The sequence below is a fragment of the Biomphalaria glabrata genome, chromosome 2 (genome assembly GCF_947242115.1).
Source record: "Biomphalaria glabrata chromosome 2, xgBioGlab47.1, whole genome shotgun sequence".
Taxonomy (NCBI): domain Eukaryota; kingdom Metazoa; phylum Mollusca; class Gastropoda; family Planorbidae; genus Biomphalaria; species Biomphalaria glabrata.
The window spans coordinates 30,107,007-30,123,906 of record NC_074712.1 but is presented as its reverse complement, the minus strand read 5'-3'; the positions used below and the strand labels follow the sequence as shown (position 1 = coordinate 30,123,906).

The 16,900-nt window shown below is 35.2% G+C and overlaps 2 protein-coding genes across 10 annotated transcripts in view; one reads left to right on the top strand and one right to left on the bottom strand.

Moving 5' to 3' along the window:
• Window positions 1-1,506, top strand: part of LOC106077399 (short-chain dehydrogenase/reductase family 42E member 1-like) — a 283,344-nt gene extending 281,838 nt beyond the window's left edge. Inside the window, exon 11 of the mRNA XM_056020027.1 lies at window positions 122-1,506. Coding sequence (XP_055876002.1) covers window positions 122-364 — 243 coding nt within the window. The 3' untranslated portion in view covers window positions 365-1,506. The remainder of the gene's footprint in view (window positions 1-121) is intronic.
• A 7,046-nt stretch (window positions 1,507-8,552) lies between these two features.
• The window catches only part of LOC106060390 (cAMP-dependent protein kinase regulatory subunit), a 136,981-nt gene continuing 128,633 nt past the window's right edge, over window positions 8,553-16,900 (bottom strand). For all 9 annotated transcript variants that reach the window (XM_056019995.1, XM_056019997.1, XM_056019996.1 and 6 more), the window contains 5 exons: window positions 12,442-12,501; window positions 12,271-12,331; window positions 12,037-12,158; window positions 10,562-10,643; window positions 8,553-10,247 (listed from right to left, as the gene is read on the bottom strand). In XM_056019995.1, the coding sequence (XP_055875970.1) occupies window positions 10,075-10,247; window positions 10,562-10,643; window positions 12,037-12,158; window positions 12,271-12,331; window positions 12,442-12,501 (498 nt within the window). In that variant the 3' untranslated portion in view covers window positions 8,553-10,074. The remainder of the gene's footprint in view (window positions 10,248-10,561; window positions 10,644-12,036; window positions 12,159-12,270; window positions 12,332-12,441; window positions 12,502-16,900) is intronic.

The window sequence follows — 16,900 nt, the reverse complement described above, 5'->3', positions numbered from 1 at the left end:
TCAGAGGTTATTAGTTTGTAAGCTAGTAGTCCAAGTAAAAATAAAGTTACCAACTAAACTTTTTCAATGCAGTTGTATTCATCTCTTATTCCTATCTCCAACATGTCTGTCTCATGTGCAGGTCTACAAGACAGGGACCACTCACTACTTCAGTATACAGAGAGCCACTCAGGAACTTGGTTATGTCCCTACAATTCAAAACGACCTCACTGGTGTGGTGGCCTATTACAGAAAGTTAGGCCGAGTCAAGGGTCATCAGCAGTCCCTGTTTTTTTTCTATCTGGTCAATGCAATTATCATCTTCTTGATCTACTGTGTGTTTATGGCAGTGCTGCCGAGAGTATCTGGACTGGCCTTCATTTGATGACAAGCTGCAGATTTCACCTTTGTGTTCAGGACCATTCATTTAACTCCTAGGGAAGGATATTGTTACGAGCAGATGAGACTCTTAATCCTACACCAAAACAGAACCATAAATAATAAATTAGTGAAGTAAAAGTAAAGTTTCCCCTTTCAGACCTTTCGATCCATGGGGCAGATGATGTTAAGGTCATCTTTTTCTATGGCCAAGGGTTAATGAGCAGGGTGTTGTGGCCTGCACAGCGACCAACCACCTTTACTTTCCCCAACTAAAGTCAGGTACTTATTAGAGTTGGGCGGACTCAGGGGCGCCCTAAAAATCCTGAAATTCAAAATCCCAGTCTTCACAGAGATTCAAACCCAGGACCTCAAGTTCAAAGCCAAGCGCTTAACCATTCCACCACATCGCCCCCCTATTAATAGATTACAAGAACTTTAATTTTGATTCAACGAATGATAATAAAATGTCAATAATAGCCTCGTTTTCATTGTAAACTTGTAATCTTTCTTCTTCTTTCTTCAACACCAATTCTTACCATTCCACATTCACATTACACTACCTAGGTAACACATCTATCATTTATGATTAAGACTCTCATCTGCCATTTATGATTAAGACTCTCATCTGCCATTTATGATTAAGACTCTCATCTGCTCGTGACAAGCTTAGATGATGATTTTATTTATGTCTACAATCAAATTTTAATGTCAATATATTAATCTAAGTTTGAATGCAATTCAGAGATAAATAAATGTTTCTCCTACAAATTCTATTCTAGTGAAACCTGTTCATATTGTTTCAAAAGTAATGTTTTTTTGTCCTCTATTTTGAAATAGCATATTATGTCTCTAGTTTGTTTCTATTGTACTGTTTTATTTTAATGCCAGGACTTTTGATTCTATTTGTATTCATGAACAATGTTTTACTTTGATTTGATTGAAGAGAACATTTTGTTCCAATTGCAATGGTGTTGCAATTAGAAAGCATAATGTTGTGAGTTTTCTGAGCTAGACAAATAGAGGGGAGACAATTATGGAGTACAATATCTTTACATTGTACCAGGATTTATTAATGCTCGGGTATTTTAATACATTTATATTTCAGGTATACTGTTGAAATAAAATACATTAATTTATTCAAATATTGTCAACTAGTTTTTGTTCTTGATGTTTATTATCTAGATTACCTGAACATCAGTATGACAATTCTCCTAGTGTATTTAGGGAGATTTATTACTTGTGTTTTTAGGGGGATTGACGACTTGTGCAAAGTTTGAACTCCAGATTTGAGAAGAAGAAATGGGAGAAATAATAAGAACAAAATAATATACAAATAAGATTAAAATATTTAAAAATTTCAGGCAGCTACACACACACCCAAACCGCCAATTTTTTTTATCTTCAGATTCTGCCTTTTTTAGCAGCCCCCGTAAGGGGAAAAAGCCGCTATTAGGTTTGTGCAAAATGTCCGTCTGTCACACTCAGATCTCAAAAACTAGAAGAGATATGAAAAATATTATTTCACCATTAAATACAGCTTGAAAAGTTTAGGTGCAACGGCTACTTTTGGTTTTCTAAAAGCAAACCGTTTAATTTATAAAATTAATTATGCAAGCGATTTTTGCATAAAAATACACCAATTCTAAAACAATTACGTAAATGTAAGGGAGACAATGTTACAATATGCTAACAAAGATGTTCGATTCTTGTGTACTTTTAGTATCACTAAGTCAAATATATTTATAAAATGTACAAGAAATGTTTACAACAAATATAAATAATAGTTAAAGGTGTTTTTTCTGGTCAACTAGCTGCTAAAATTAAAAGAAAACATTTCTGTTTGTTTAAAAAGGCTATTAATGCACTTTGTATGTAAATATCATGCACATTTTTGGGGGGTTAGTGCCCCCATCCGAATAAAAGAAGCTTATTTTTGTGTGTTTTGTCTGTTGGTCGGTCTGTCTGTCACGATTAGATTAACAAATAACACTTAAGGCTATTGTAAATGTGATTTAACCTTTAATTTTTCATTCAGAAATATTGCAATAGTTTTAAGTATCTCTAATAGATTGTTCCGGATGTTTTTGTGAAAAACAAATCAATGCCAACGAATGTTTGTTTGCTCTTCTAACTTATATTAGATTTTATTTCCATGCTTAAACGTTGCAATAAACACATGATCTAATATGTTGTTCCGTTTTTTTAATGTAAATAGCATATAAATGCTAAATTAAAATATCTATACTGATTAATATTTCATTAACTATAAAGTTGTTCCAGATATTGTTTTATAAAAAATAAATTATATCAAATGATTGTTTGAAATCGCATAATTGACTAATATTACACTTATATTCTTTGATTATTTTTTTTTCAAAAATATCGATAATAGTTTGTTCAGGATTTAAAAATAAGAAAGTAATTTACTAGAAACGATTATTGAAAATCACTTTTTAGACTTATTTTACAGTTAATTTTCTTGACGAAACATAATAAAAGTTGTTTAATCGGTAAAGAATGTTCCGGATTTTGTTTCGAAAAAGAAATCGACCTACATTACCTTAATTTTCTTACAAATCGTCGCCAGAAATGATCCGAATTTTATATGAAAAATCTAATAACGATAATAAATGTTTGTAATCCCTCTTCTAATAAATAAAACAAATAATTTTCTCATTTACGAAAATTGGTTGTTTTTTTATGAAAAATATGTTAACTCTATTTATGTAAAATCGCACTTCTCTCTTTCACTACATTTAACTTTTTAGCTAAAAGGTTAGAAAATCTAATCATCGTTAATATTAAATCCGATTTTTAATGAAAACAACTTCCTAACACCAAAGTATGGTTTGAAAATCTCTCCATAAGGCTATGGTACATCTAATTTTCATAACAGACCACCCCACAAATTTAATTAACGGTATTTGATTAATCTGGAATTCTTATTTTCTCTTACTATAAATATATAAACATCCGGAACAATCTATTATAGAAACGTAAAAGTAATGCGATGTTTCAGAAGGGAAATTAAACTTTAATCAGATTTTCAATAGCTTTTATTTTTTTTTTCTCGCTAATAACATGAGGGACAGACAGACTGACAGACAAAACACACAAAAAAGCGTCTTTAATTTATATATATATATATAAGCCTACATATTTAGTCTAACTAGTCCATCAAATGAAATGCTAAAAGATCTCACTCGGTGCACCAATGTCTATGAACACTCGACAAGCTGCTCGTATAAATGGCACTTTTTAGTCTAACTAGGTCGTGTGACGTAATGGATTTTTTTTCCTTTGACGTCATATGGAATAAATTCTTTAAATGAAATGCTAAAACAACTCGGTATAGTAATGTATATTAAACCTCGTAATGTGCCTCGCATTTTAAAAAGACATAATAGCTAGATTTTATCTAATCTAGATTTTTTACACTAGTTCTAGATTTTGTTTTTACACTAGAGCTAGATTTTTTTTACACTAGAGCTAGATTTTTAAAACTAGATTTAGATTTAAGTTCTAATTAAAATCATTGTAGAATCTAGATCTAGAATTTCTAGGTCTAGTTTAGAATGTTTGTTGTTTTACATGTTTCGGATGTTCCTTCAGAGTTGTAGTCCAAACCTCCCTTCAAGACGACGGGGGATGGGAGCGGGCAGGGTTTGAAACGGGGACCATCGATGAATCCAAACGACAGTCCAGCGCGCAAACTGCACTACCAGACAACCATGATTTAGACTAGATCAAGATCTATAATTTTAATTTAGAGACTTAAAGTGAAGATTTTTATTTCTAAAGTCTAGATTGTTAATATGTCAATAGATAAGATAAGAAGATATTTTTTATTGATCCAATCTAATGGAAATTCAGTTTGACTACAATTGACAAGCTCAGCGAAACTACTGTACTAAAACAATATTGATTAAAAATTTGAACAACATTCACACACGAAACACATACACATTCACAACCAGCGCTTTATGAATTTGACTTCTATGTACTTCTCGATGATGACAGCTGATCTTGTAACAGTCTGACCAAAAGTGGGATAAAGGAGTTTTTATATCTTTCAGTTTTAGTCCTAATGGAAAGGAGACGTCCACTTCTTTCAGATCTTATGTAACAGTGGTTTCATGGGTGCAATGTTATAATATACTAAAACTAATCTACTATTTTAAAATTTAATATTGCAATTAGTCTATTAATTAATTATCTAGTGTTTGTTTTTTTACATAAATCTTATCTAAATTCCATTATCACATATATATATTTTAGATCTAGATCTAGTAGATATAGATATTGAGAGTGCTAAATTAGAAGTTTAATTTAGGTAGATCTATATCCTCATTCTAGTTCCATGTAAATGAAAATGCTCAATACCAAAAGATTATCTAAAATCACTCTTCTGACATATATTGTACATATCCGGTAGTTGTCATTCCGTAATGCGTAGGTATATTATCAATAGTAGGCTATTAGTTTGTAACCAGTTTGTCATTAGGTTAAGAGCAATGCCTGGTCGTGCGGTTATCACGCAGGACTGATTATCTCTACGGTCTCGGTTTCATACCCTGCTCGATGCCATCCTCCGTCGTCCAGCCGGAGATTTTACCTTTAATTTGTCTCCCACGGGGGCCGCCTCTGAGTTTGTGTGGCAACACAAACTCTCTTTGTAATCTTGTTTTTCACCAGATAACATTTTTGAATTTATTTTTTTTTTGGTGGGTATTTAAATTAGTACAATTAAAAAGTTCTAACAAAACAAAATTAAAAACAACATAATAAAAAATATTCTTTTATAAAAAGCACAGCTTATATTGATATAAAAGAGACCACTACAGTCTCTATATAGGGATTGCCTTGAGTCAGTGGCGTTTCTAGGGTATTTGATGCCCTGTCCGGCAGTTCCTCATGATGCCCCCCTCCCCCCCCCCCCCCCCAAAAAAAAAAGTTTTAAAACAGAAAAAAAAATCTAATTTTGAAATAAAGTGTAGTCATTATTTAAGCATTGCTATTTCGCAAGGAATCGGTTTTACAAAAAGATAATACAAGTGAATCTCACATGCTTTCCATGTAGCCACACTTACCACAATAGAAAAATAAAAATATGTGAATCAAGATGACAATATTCGGGGACTGACATTTTTTTTTTATAAAACTCTAAAGCTCAATAGATTATTGTTTTTTGGAAGTTCGGAGACTTCTGGAGAAACTGCGACCATTACCTGAAGCCCCCAGAGAAAATTCGTTTTTGTCTATGTCGCTGGGAGAACCATCGAGATTGATTTCCGTTTGAGGATTCAATCATCATCATCGGTGCCCACCGACCTCCTCGTGGTGTCCTCTGGTAACAGGAGTAAGTTCACCCCCTTGCTCTCGTAGTGTTCCGAAAAGGGCTAACGTTGCGAAGCTCCAAGTTTCCTAGCAGACTCTCACGCTCTCCTGGTGCAGAGTTCTGCTGGTGAGTTTTGGGGAAAATGCTAAGCTCTGATTGACATAGCCCCTGCACGCTCGTCTGGTGTAGAGACTATCTGTGCCTGTCGGGGTCTATAGCTTATGCTGAACTATCAGCCGCAGCCCTAGAGCCATTAAAATCTTTGGGCTCTTAACTAGTGGTTACAAAAAAGGTCTCCTGCCTCACTCCACTTTCGTGGATTAAACTATAGGAGTGAGGATTCAATAAAGGCGAGTAAAATTTATCATGACGTTGTTCTTATGGGATTATTATTTCATGAACAAAACAGTCAGTCCAAGGAAGGTATTTCCATCAGTACCTCTTTCTTGTGCGTTGACAGAAAATCTTTTTCGCCTGCAATGTTTTCTTGTGGCCAAATACATCTTTGAGGATTTGCATGACAATGTAGCATAAAAATTTAGATGTTAGGTTTACTGTGGAAAATAATCGAGAAATTTTTGCTTTTGTGTGATTTTTTTTTTTTTGTGAACACTTATATTGCTATAAATTCGTTTTTATTTTGTTGGGACATGTAGGCCTACGTATTCGGTCTCTCAGAAATGGATCGTACTTGGATAGTAATTTCACTCCAGGATATTTCTTTGATTTTGAACTGCCAATTCTTCTTCAGCTCGTTTGCAATGCCCACGGAGTACCAGATTCTGCTTGAAGAGAAAACGCATGATGTCCAATGTTCTCTACAGATAATCTCTCAACATTTTCCCCTCTAGCTTATTATTGCTGACATTATTGTTGCTTAGTGACAGAAAAACTTAAAGTTCCCTCCAATCAAGTGATGTGTCGCTGAGAGGCTAAAACAAAACCGCTTGGCTACTGCTTGGCCACTGAGTTCGAAGCCCGACTCTACCAGTGTTGTGTTTTAAACAAATCTGGTAAAATTTGATTCAAGCTGGTCTACAGCTTACATTTGATTTAATTTTTAAGAAAGAATATAGGACATAAAAAATTACCAAAACAAATAAATGTGTTTGTTTTTATTTATTTATTTATGTAATTTCAATGTGTAGTTTTACTGAGAAAGTTTGTCCTCAGTTTGATGCCCCGGGGGGCCCGCACATTGCTAGCTACGCGGAGTGGTAGTGCAGGTCATTGTCTGGGGGTTGGGAGCCAGTGTCTAATACAATCTTCTTCTGGGCGTCGCATCCCCGTTGTTTCTTGTTGTCTCTCTTAGACTCTTCATAGTCTGGTTGTCATTTCTCCTGGTGCTTACGTTTTTCATTTGCCAGTTTTTTATCCTATGTGTTTGTCATCTTGAATAGTGTAACATGGGTGTTGAAGTTACGCTTATTGTAATAAACTTATGGTGTGTCAAGAGATTGCTTGTTTGTCTGGGTGTGACTGTGTGTGATTTGTGTTCAGCCTCCCCCCTACAGGTGTTCAAAATAGTTTATGTTTATTGTTTGATTGTAAACCAGTTGAGGGGAGGGGGGTAATGGGAGGTTTCAGTCCTGCCTTTTCAAAAGCAAACGTTGCTTGGTCTTCATTCGATTTCAAGCCTCCATGATTAAAAACTGACAAGCTAACCACTGAGCCATACAAGTATTTTTAAATACAGAAGGTTTTATAGTCATCTTATGAGTGTTACAAGCTTCTCTCTCCTTAGCTAGTACTAGTAGTAGCTATTTCTATTTCTGTCTCCTTAGCTAGTACTAACTATTGCTGTTTCTCTCTCCTTAGCTAGTACTAGTAGAAGCTATTGCTGTTTCTCTCTCCTTAGCTAGTTCTAGTAGAAGCTATTGCTGTTTCTCTCTCCTTAGCTAGTACTAGTAGTAACTATTGCTGTTTCTCTCTCCTAAGCTAGTACTAGTAGAAGCTATTGCTGTTTCTCTCTCCTTAGCTAGTACTAGTAGAAGCTATTGCTGTTTCTCTCTCCTTAGCTAGTACTAGTAGAAGCTATTGCTGTTTCTCTCTCCTTAGCTAGTACTAGTAGTAGCTATTGCTGTTTCTCTCTCCTTAGCTAGTACTAGTAGTAACTATTGCTGTTTCTCTCTCCTTAGCTAGTACTAGTAGTAGCTATTGCTGTTTCTCTCTCCTTAGCTAGTACTAGTAGTAACTATTGCTGTTTCTCTCTCCTTAGCTAGTACTAGTAGTAGCTATTGCTGTTTCTCTCTCCTTAGCTAGTACTAGTAGTAACTATTGCTGTTTCTCTCTCCTTAGCTAGTACTAGTAGAAGCTATTGCTGTTTCTCTCTCCTTAGCTAGTACTAGTAGTAGCTATTGCTGTTTCTCTCTCCTTAGCTAGTACTAGTAGTAACTATTGCTGTTTCTCTCTCCTTAGCTAGTACTAGTAGTAACTATTGCTGTTTCTCTCTCCTTAGCTAGTACTAGTAGTAGCTATTGCTGTTTCTCTCTCCTTAGCTAGTACTAGTAGTAACTATTGCTGTTTCTCTCTCCTTAGCTAGTACTAGTAGTAACTATTGCTGTTTCTCTCTCCTTAGCTAGTACTAGTAGTAACTATTGCTGTTTCTCTCTCCTTAGCTAGTACTAGTAGTAACTATTGCTGTTTCTCTCTCCTTAGCTAGTACTAGTAGTAACTATTGCTGTTTCTCTCGCCTTACATAAAACAAAATTAATTAACGACCACTTATTAATGAAACAATTAATTCATGTTTTGTAAATGACAATGAAGTATTGTGCAAAGTTTCAACTTGATCAGAGAAAGGGAGAGTACCAGAAAAACAAGTTTAAGCTTTGTACTAAATAAATGATACACATTGTGTTTTCCATACAATTATTACTTTATTTATAAATTAGTCATTAACATTATTAAATATGGTTGCTCTATAGATCACATACACATACAGACACACACTTGGTGAAAGATCTTTCATGTTAGTTTTTATATTACAAGCAGATCTTCACATTTGGCTGCCAACTGGCTCACACAGCCATGGCTCCACCAAATGTGAATAAAAGAATAGCCCATGAAAGTGATCTACAGCCAGTACAAGTTACAATAAAAGTTTTTGTTAACAACAAATAGTTTCCTTTAGGAAGATAATTTCCTAGATACAAACGTACGCAAAAATGTTAAAAGAATGAATTTTTTTTGTCGAAAGACAATTAAATCACAGACATGTCCCCACTGTAGAGAAAAAAGAAAGTTATATATGATTATTACCAAGTACGTAATAAGTTTGAACAGACTTGACCACAACATTAAAGACTCACTGGCCACTCTTCAATGTACAGACACAGATCTAATGAACAAAGTGGTCAGCAGTTATTGAAACATGCAGTCAATTAAAACGTAAACTTTCAATGCACTTGACTGTATCAAACAAAATGAGCATGTACAGTATAAATATAGATAAATATATGTATTGGTTAGTGATATTAGAAGTTGATCAATTCACTGAATAGAACCAAAGCAGACACTACTGGACAACAATCATTGACAAAAAAGTATCAAGTCAATTGGTTGAGACTACAAATCTAATACAGCAACTTGGTCTAACTACACAGTGAATTAATTGAATGCAATCGACAGCCACACAATCATCAAACATTAGGCAAACAATGGGAGACAACTACCACACATTTAAAAAAAAAATCACCCAGATCATTAAATGGAAGTATTGCGGCTGAATCAATTATATGACATTTAAAAAAATGGAGAATTATTTCTGTAAAAAAAATTACATCCTATATAAATATAAACTTGAACCTGGATTAAAAAAATGATAATAAAGTAACAAATTGAAATCACCATTAGGTACAAATTGACCATTCTCCATGTATCACAGAGACTTCTTCTCTGACTAGAGGTACAGTTGAGAGATCCAAGTAGCCACATGGCTTGTGAGATCTAACCCTGGGATTACATGCAGAAGAAGAGATAGTGACAGTAACTGAAAGCTACTTGCTGGAAAGTTTTGCTGGTCTGGAAAGTAAACTAGCCATGTGATTACTGACTTTGAGTTGCCCTAGTCCCTGATCTAGTTTTTTTATTTATTAATTTGAGATGGAGAGAAACTGAGAGAATATGAGACAGAATATACCTGAATCTTTTTTGAACACATTGAGTCTATCCCAGAACAGAATCCAATATACTAAAAAAATAAAAAACAAAGTGGTTTCAATGAATTGCTTGTTGTCTAAGGAAACAGAGGAGCCATGACACTCTCTGGGGTAAGGACAAGACACTGCTAGTTAAGTCTGCCTAGTACAGGTTTGGGGGGAAAACTCTAAACAAGTTTGTCATTGACAAAATATTTGGTTAGCCGACTCAGTTGTTTACACGGAGAGAGAGACAAAACTATTGTACTGGGAAATATTGCGCTTGAGGATGTCAGAGCAGGGTCCTAGAACACGTTCAAATCGGGCCCTGTCCAGCTTAACACACTTGAGGGGACCCCTTGCCACAACTGTAGCAGCCCTGGGTCTGTCTAAAAGTAAAGCTATTTCACCTGTGAACAAAAACAAGAAAGTATTGATAATTATCTATTTGAACTTTGAATACCAAATAGTTTGAATACAAATAAGTGCCTGATTAAAAAAATTTACATTTTGATTTAAAAATCCTTGAACACAATGTTCTATCAATTGCCAGTCAAACATTAGAGATACTGCTCAATATTGCTACTAAAGCACTTAAAAATTAATATTTTTATATTTCAAATTTTTGTGTGTGTGCAATAGATACTTAAAAAAAATGGCATTTAATAAAGTTACACAAATAAACTGTTCTCTACATGAACTATGAGGGTGAGAATACACTAACCAAAGTAATCTGATGGACCAAGACGTCCAACTTCCACTGGCTCTTCATTCTCTACCCTACGTTGAAGTACAGCTGCAGAGCCCTGTCAGAGGAGAAATGAGAAATACTTATAGGCTCAAAGATTTATAGCATTACATGTAGACACTTTGCTAGAGTTTAAATCAACTTCTTGACAAATGTAGACACTAGTGCAATCAACCAGTCATCAACAAAACTACAGTTGAAAATTATTTTATTGTTTGTGTCCTGATGCTGTTTAGAGATGCTTTGTATCCAGTCCACAATCATATAATATGCAGATTTGGAGGTGCCTATAAATATATACAAATATGTGAACCAAATAAATAATCACAGTATAAAACTTGAATAGAGGACTTAAAACACAGGAAAGATACAAGCCAACAAATAGTAATCCAGTTAGGAATAAGCACACTAAATAATCCACATGGAACAATGACTGATAACTAGTTACTGACTGTGAACAGTGGATGCCTTATGACTAACCCCTAGTTTCACATTTCTATAGTAGCATATCTCAATCTCTCTGGATGTTATTCATAGTGGATTCTCTCAGCTTCTACCTTGGCCTCACCTCATGTTTATGCAAATCAAGGCTATCTGAAAGAGTCTTATTTTGCCACGCACATGTGATGTGACCTAAATAATAAGGATAGTTGACTTCCTGGTGGTCAGCTAATTGTGTGCTGTTAAATGTGGCATGATACACATGCGACAGTTAAGTCTTATCTTATATATTATAGACGTTACTTCAAAAAAAAGAAAAAAAAGATGATTACGCCCTATGTAAATCCCTGTGTCAATCTAGTCATACATCTTAATCAGTGACTTAACCTCTGCAAAGTTGTTGGTTTTCCTGGCTGATTCAGGCAACCCATTCCATGCTCTAATAGTACTAGAGAAGAAGGAGCATTTGTACAAATTTGTCCTAGCATATGGAATAAGAAAAGTGCCTTTATCTTTGTGTCTTTCAGAGTATTTTATTAGGTTTTCTTTGAATATTTGTAGGTTATGGTTCAGTGTTTTATGTATTATTGCTATTTTACTTTTTTAGTCTTCTATCCTGAAGGGTGTCTAAATTCAGTGACTTTACCAAAGGTGTTGTTCTAATCAAATGTGAATATTCATATGGTATAAATCTCACAGCTCTATTTTGCATCTGCTCTAGTTTCTTTATATTTTCTTGACTTGAGGGGGTCCCAAACAGAGGATGCATATTCTAATTTTGGCCTAACCAAGGTTAAATAAAATGTTAGTTTTATGTTCTTGTTTGATTTGTAAAAATGTCTGTTTGATTTGTAAAAGTCCAAATAGCAATTTAAATAGAGTCAAATGGCCATTAAGTCCAGTAAAATGGGCAACTAAATAGTCCAATCTCCAGTTCAGCAGCAGAGTCCAATTGCCAGTTCAGTCCAGCCAAATACACTCCCGTCCAGTGAACTGATCTTTCCACTCACCTCTAAGATAATAAAGAAATCCTCGCCAGGTTCTCCTTGCCTTACAATTTCCTCCTTGTCATCAAACTGAACAGGTTCCAGGGCATCAGCCACTGTTAGTCTCTCCCATTTGTCCAAGTTTTCTACAAACAACCCAACAAAGTATTAGCACTTTAGCATTGATACTACTTAACTGCATCTGTATGGTTAAACTTAGGAAAAACTAGGTGCTCCATGAGTGAGATACCAACTGACCTAATATAGACACTTTACTCAAGAAGTCTTCATAAATCTTTCTCTTCCTAATGGTGCTGCCCTAAAATAGAAAAAAAAAGATTTAGGACAGTCTTAGTAACATGAAGCAAAGAACTGTATACTGTGGGCACCTGTATGGTGACCATTATTAAACTATACATTTATACTGACCATCAAAATGCGTCTGTAACTATCCCTGTCTATACCCCACAACTTCACATCATTCTTGGCCTGCAAGTAATCAAGAAAAAGTCTTTCAGTTCCAGATAAAATATCTGAACCATGTGGAAACACAAACTCAAAATTGGCCCCTGAAGTGGTCCACCCAGGCAGGTAAAAAGGCAGGTTTCAATATTTTCAGAAACTACATCAGAATGAAATACTATCAAAGACAAATGACAGAGAAGAATGGAGAAATAAGGTTGACAGATCTTATGTGGTGCCCCAGAGGTCCAGCAGACCAAAGGATAGGTGAAAGTGAATGTGAAGTTAGATGTGAACCTGTCCTAACTGATGTCATATAATGAATATCTAATTGATCTATTTGTTTTGTAAAGGGTCAATCTCTTGTTCAAATCCTCGAGAAAAAAAAAATGTCCTTTAGTTGTGTGTTCTATTGTTATGGTGCAGCGCAGCAGGTCACAACATAATATGAAAAACTACTTATTAATTGTTGTTTTAAATTATGTCCAAATCAAATGCATACTAAATAGATTTTTTCTCTATAAAAAAAGTAAACATTTTTTGTGTGTAAATGTAGTAGTTATACGACAGAACTGACTTAACTTTACAATACAAATGTAAACAAAAATATTTTTTTTGACAAAAAATCTAAAACCATTTGCATACATGTGTTAAAAATATGGTAAATAGTCATCTCCCCTACTAGAGAGCCTCCTGTGTTTGTTACTTTTAATAGTGAATAGTTGTAAATTTTTATGAAAGTGCTGCTTGTATAAGTGATTTAAAAAATTAAATTTTTCAATTTCAGAAAAGAAAAACGTAGCCGTTGCATCAGAACTTTGAATAGTCTAAAATATTATTATATCGGATTTTCACTATTTTTTCTAGTTTACGAGATCTAAATGGTACGGATGGACGAATGGATGGACAGACATTCCACACAAAACTAATAGCGTCTTTCCCCTTTCGGAGGCCGCCAAAAACGATACTGAATTGAAATTATTAGAAATTCTTTCAAAAAAAAAATTTAAAAAAAAAAAATAAGAGCCAAAATTTTAATGATGTTCAATGAAAGAAACAAAAACTTCCATTGTGATTTGAAGAGTGGCTACAAAACTTGTACAAGTCTGGCAAGTGATTTATAGAGTGGCTACTGTGAAGGTCTGTCTGCTGAGCAAAAAACAATTGACCTCATCAAATTATGCAGAAATTATTTATTTTATTTTTGCTATATTGTATCCAGACTATTTTCTCCGTCTCTCCCCTTATTTTAGCACAAAAATGTCAAACCACATTTGCGACTTACCAGTTTCCCCATCTGGGCAAGCCTCCATTATTCTATTCTAGTGTCAAGTCTGTCAACATTGTTGACTTTATCACTAGCGCGAGACTATCTGAGCTCCTTTCATCTTGCGAGGCATCCAGACTGTCCCTTCCTCTTTTGTCTAGAGCCTGAGTGCACGTCACGCTTGACCTCTTGCCAGGTGGCTAATGAGTGGGAAGAACTAATCTTGACCGGATGTCACAATGTCTATATGGACTTATCACGTAATCTATCACATGCTGTCCATCCCAATCCCTATTTATGGCCAAGCGGCATATAAGGCTCAAACTGCTCCAATCGCGAGCAGTCGCTGCAATTTATTTAGAAAGTTGAGGGGCGTTCATTCACAGATTCGATTCATTGTGCTTCCTTACTCTTGTTCTTTTCACTTGGACCTTGTGGTAAGATTATGTTCACTACTGAACTCTGTTAATGTGGATGTAACTTGTTTCATTTGTATTGAATTTGTGAATAAGAATGATAACCATTTCATATGTACATATTTATTTATTGCATTAATCTATGTCCACCATATTATTGCTACGTTGCTCAATTGATCATTGACACAACTTTGTATATATTTGTACACCTTATTTTATTTCTTTTATCTCGGCTAATTGCCTTGATGATCTTTTCCACGCATTGAGACTGCGTTTAGGAAAGATAAGTTAATTAACTCCCCTTGTCCATTTTACTTAGTCAACAGTCGTGTCCCTTGAACTGACACAGTACATTCCATTGTTCGTGGCCAACATCATGATCGCTGACCACTATCTATTATTCTTGTTTATGTTTACCCCCACCCCCCACACACACCATTTGTATTATGATCCATCCCTTTGTACTGATCTGATCTCATTGACCTTCCCCATTGTTTGTAAGTGTTAATTGAACTAAATGATTCTCTGATTGACCTGCCCCATTGTTTGTAAGTGTTAATTGAACTAAGTGATTCTCTGATTGACCTGCATTATTTGTAAGTGTTAATTGAACTAAGTGATTCTCTGATTGACCTGCCCCATTGTTTGTAAGTGTTAATTGAACTAAGTGATTCTCTGATTGACCTGCCTCATTGTTTGTAAGTGTTAATTGAACTAAGTGATTCTCTAATTGACCTGCCTCATTGTTTGTAAGTGTTAATTGAACTAAGTGATTCTCTGATTGACCTGCATTGTTTGTAAGTGTTAATTGAACCAAGTGATTCTCTGATTGACCTGCACTATTTGTAAGTGTTAATTGAACCAAGTGATTCTTTGATTGACCTGCCCCATTGTTTGCAAGTGTTAATTGAACCAAGTGATTCTCTGATTGACCTGCATTGTTTGTAAGTGTTAATTGAACCAAGTGATTCTTTGATTGACCTGCCCCATTGTTTGCAAGTGTTAATTGAACTAACTGATTCTCTGATTGACCTGCATTGTTTGCAAGTGTTAATTGAACTAAGTGATTCTCTGATTGACCTGCATGGTTTGCAAGTGTTAATTGAACTAAGTGATTCTCTGATTGACCTGCACTGTTTGTAAGTGTTAATTGAACTAAGTGATTCTCTGATTGACCTGCATTGTTTGCAAGTGTTAATTGAACTAAGTGATTCTCTGATTGACCTGCATTGTTTGCAAGTGTTAATTGAAGTAAGTGACTTCTGATTGACCTGCATTGTTTGCAAGTGTTAATTGAACCAAGTGATTCTCTGATTGATCTGCATTGTTTGCAAGTGTTAATTGAACTAAATGATTCTCTAATTGATGGCTTTTGCCAGAGGAGAACACATTGCCCTTTTATATTTTGAATATATTTAGCTCGGTGTTTTATTTCAGCTTGATTGCGACTGGAGACATCGACTGGTTCCTGCTACATGGAATTTCTGCCGCAGAATCCCCACACTTCCTGTTATGTGGAATTCCTGCCTGTTGCAGAATCCACACACTTCTTGTTAGGTGAAATTACAGCTTGCTATTTATCAGAATCCTTGATCTGCCAGACCTCCTGTTCCTGTTAAACCCACCCTTAACTCCGTGGCTGAAGGAAGGAACTGTGGCATCAGCAAACACTGAGTACTAAGCTCCATATCCGAAGTCAATTATCAGCACCCGCAGCCTGCCTGATCATCATTGATTTTGCCCCATCCCACTCCCATTTTGAGGACACCTAACAGTGGCTGGGCTACTCTCAATCCAACACTGCAGTATTCCAGCTGGAGCCATTTCATTTATCTATACTTACTTTGTATTTTATTTTAGGTTGTATGATTATACTCCTCAATTTTTGTAATCCCTTCCCCTTTCATTTTAATCACATTAAACTATTTTATCTTGTTGACAAAAAGGGATTCTTTTATCAATTGTAGTCTACCTGTGTGTTCTTTTTCCGATCTGTAACGCACCCCCCACGCTGGTCTATGGTGGCGTTAGAAACCCCTAGACCTAACGTCTCCAAAACTAAATTATTTTCAATAATTTATCATGTTTAATTAAACACACATCCCAGAGCCCCATGACAATGGAGCCCTTTCCCAGCGGCGCGTGACAGCTACAAAACTTGAACAAGTCTGGCTAGTGATTTGAGTTGCTTACATTCTAGACTCTACAAGAAAAGTTTTCCCTTTTTTCCACTGAGATGATTAGACACTTTGCTTCAAATATAAATAATTTTGTTTTTCTGTCTGAGTGAGAAGTGGTACATTTGATTGATGTTGTAAATAATTGAAGTCTCATGTGACAGACTCTGCGACTCAATCCCATGAGCTAAAACAACTTGTTTGGATCAGCTCGGGAGAAGTAGCAATATGGTGATTACTTTTGGGAAATCACATTTCTACATCACCAACTACTCAGTGGATGTCAAGAGACCAACAGGCAGATCAAGGTAATAAAGAAATGCCCTGTATATCCTGAGTTTAATCTCAAAATGGGGAAAAAGTTTTCTGCAATACCAACCAATAAGGTCAGCTTGAACTAATCAAACAGCGGAGATAAGAAACTAGATTGAAACCTACATCCATGTGAGTGCAGACACTCTCCTTAGTCTACTGTGTTCTTTGTACAGAAAATATCTTAGATATATCTTCATTAATAATACACACAATAGTTTTCACCAAGCAAATATTTCACCATATTAGTTTTT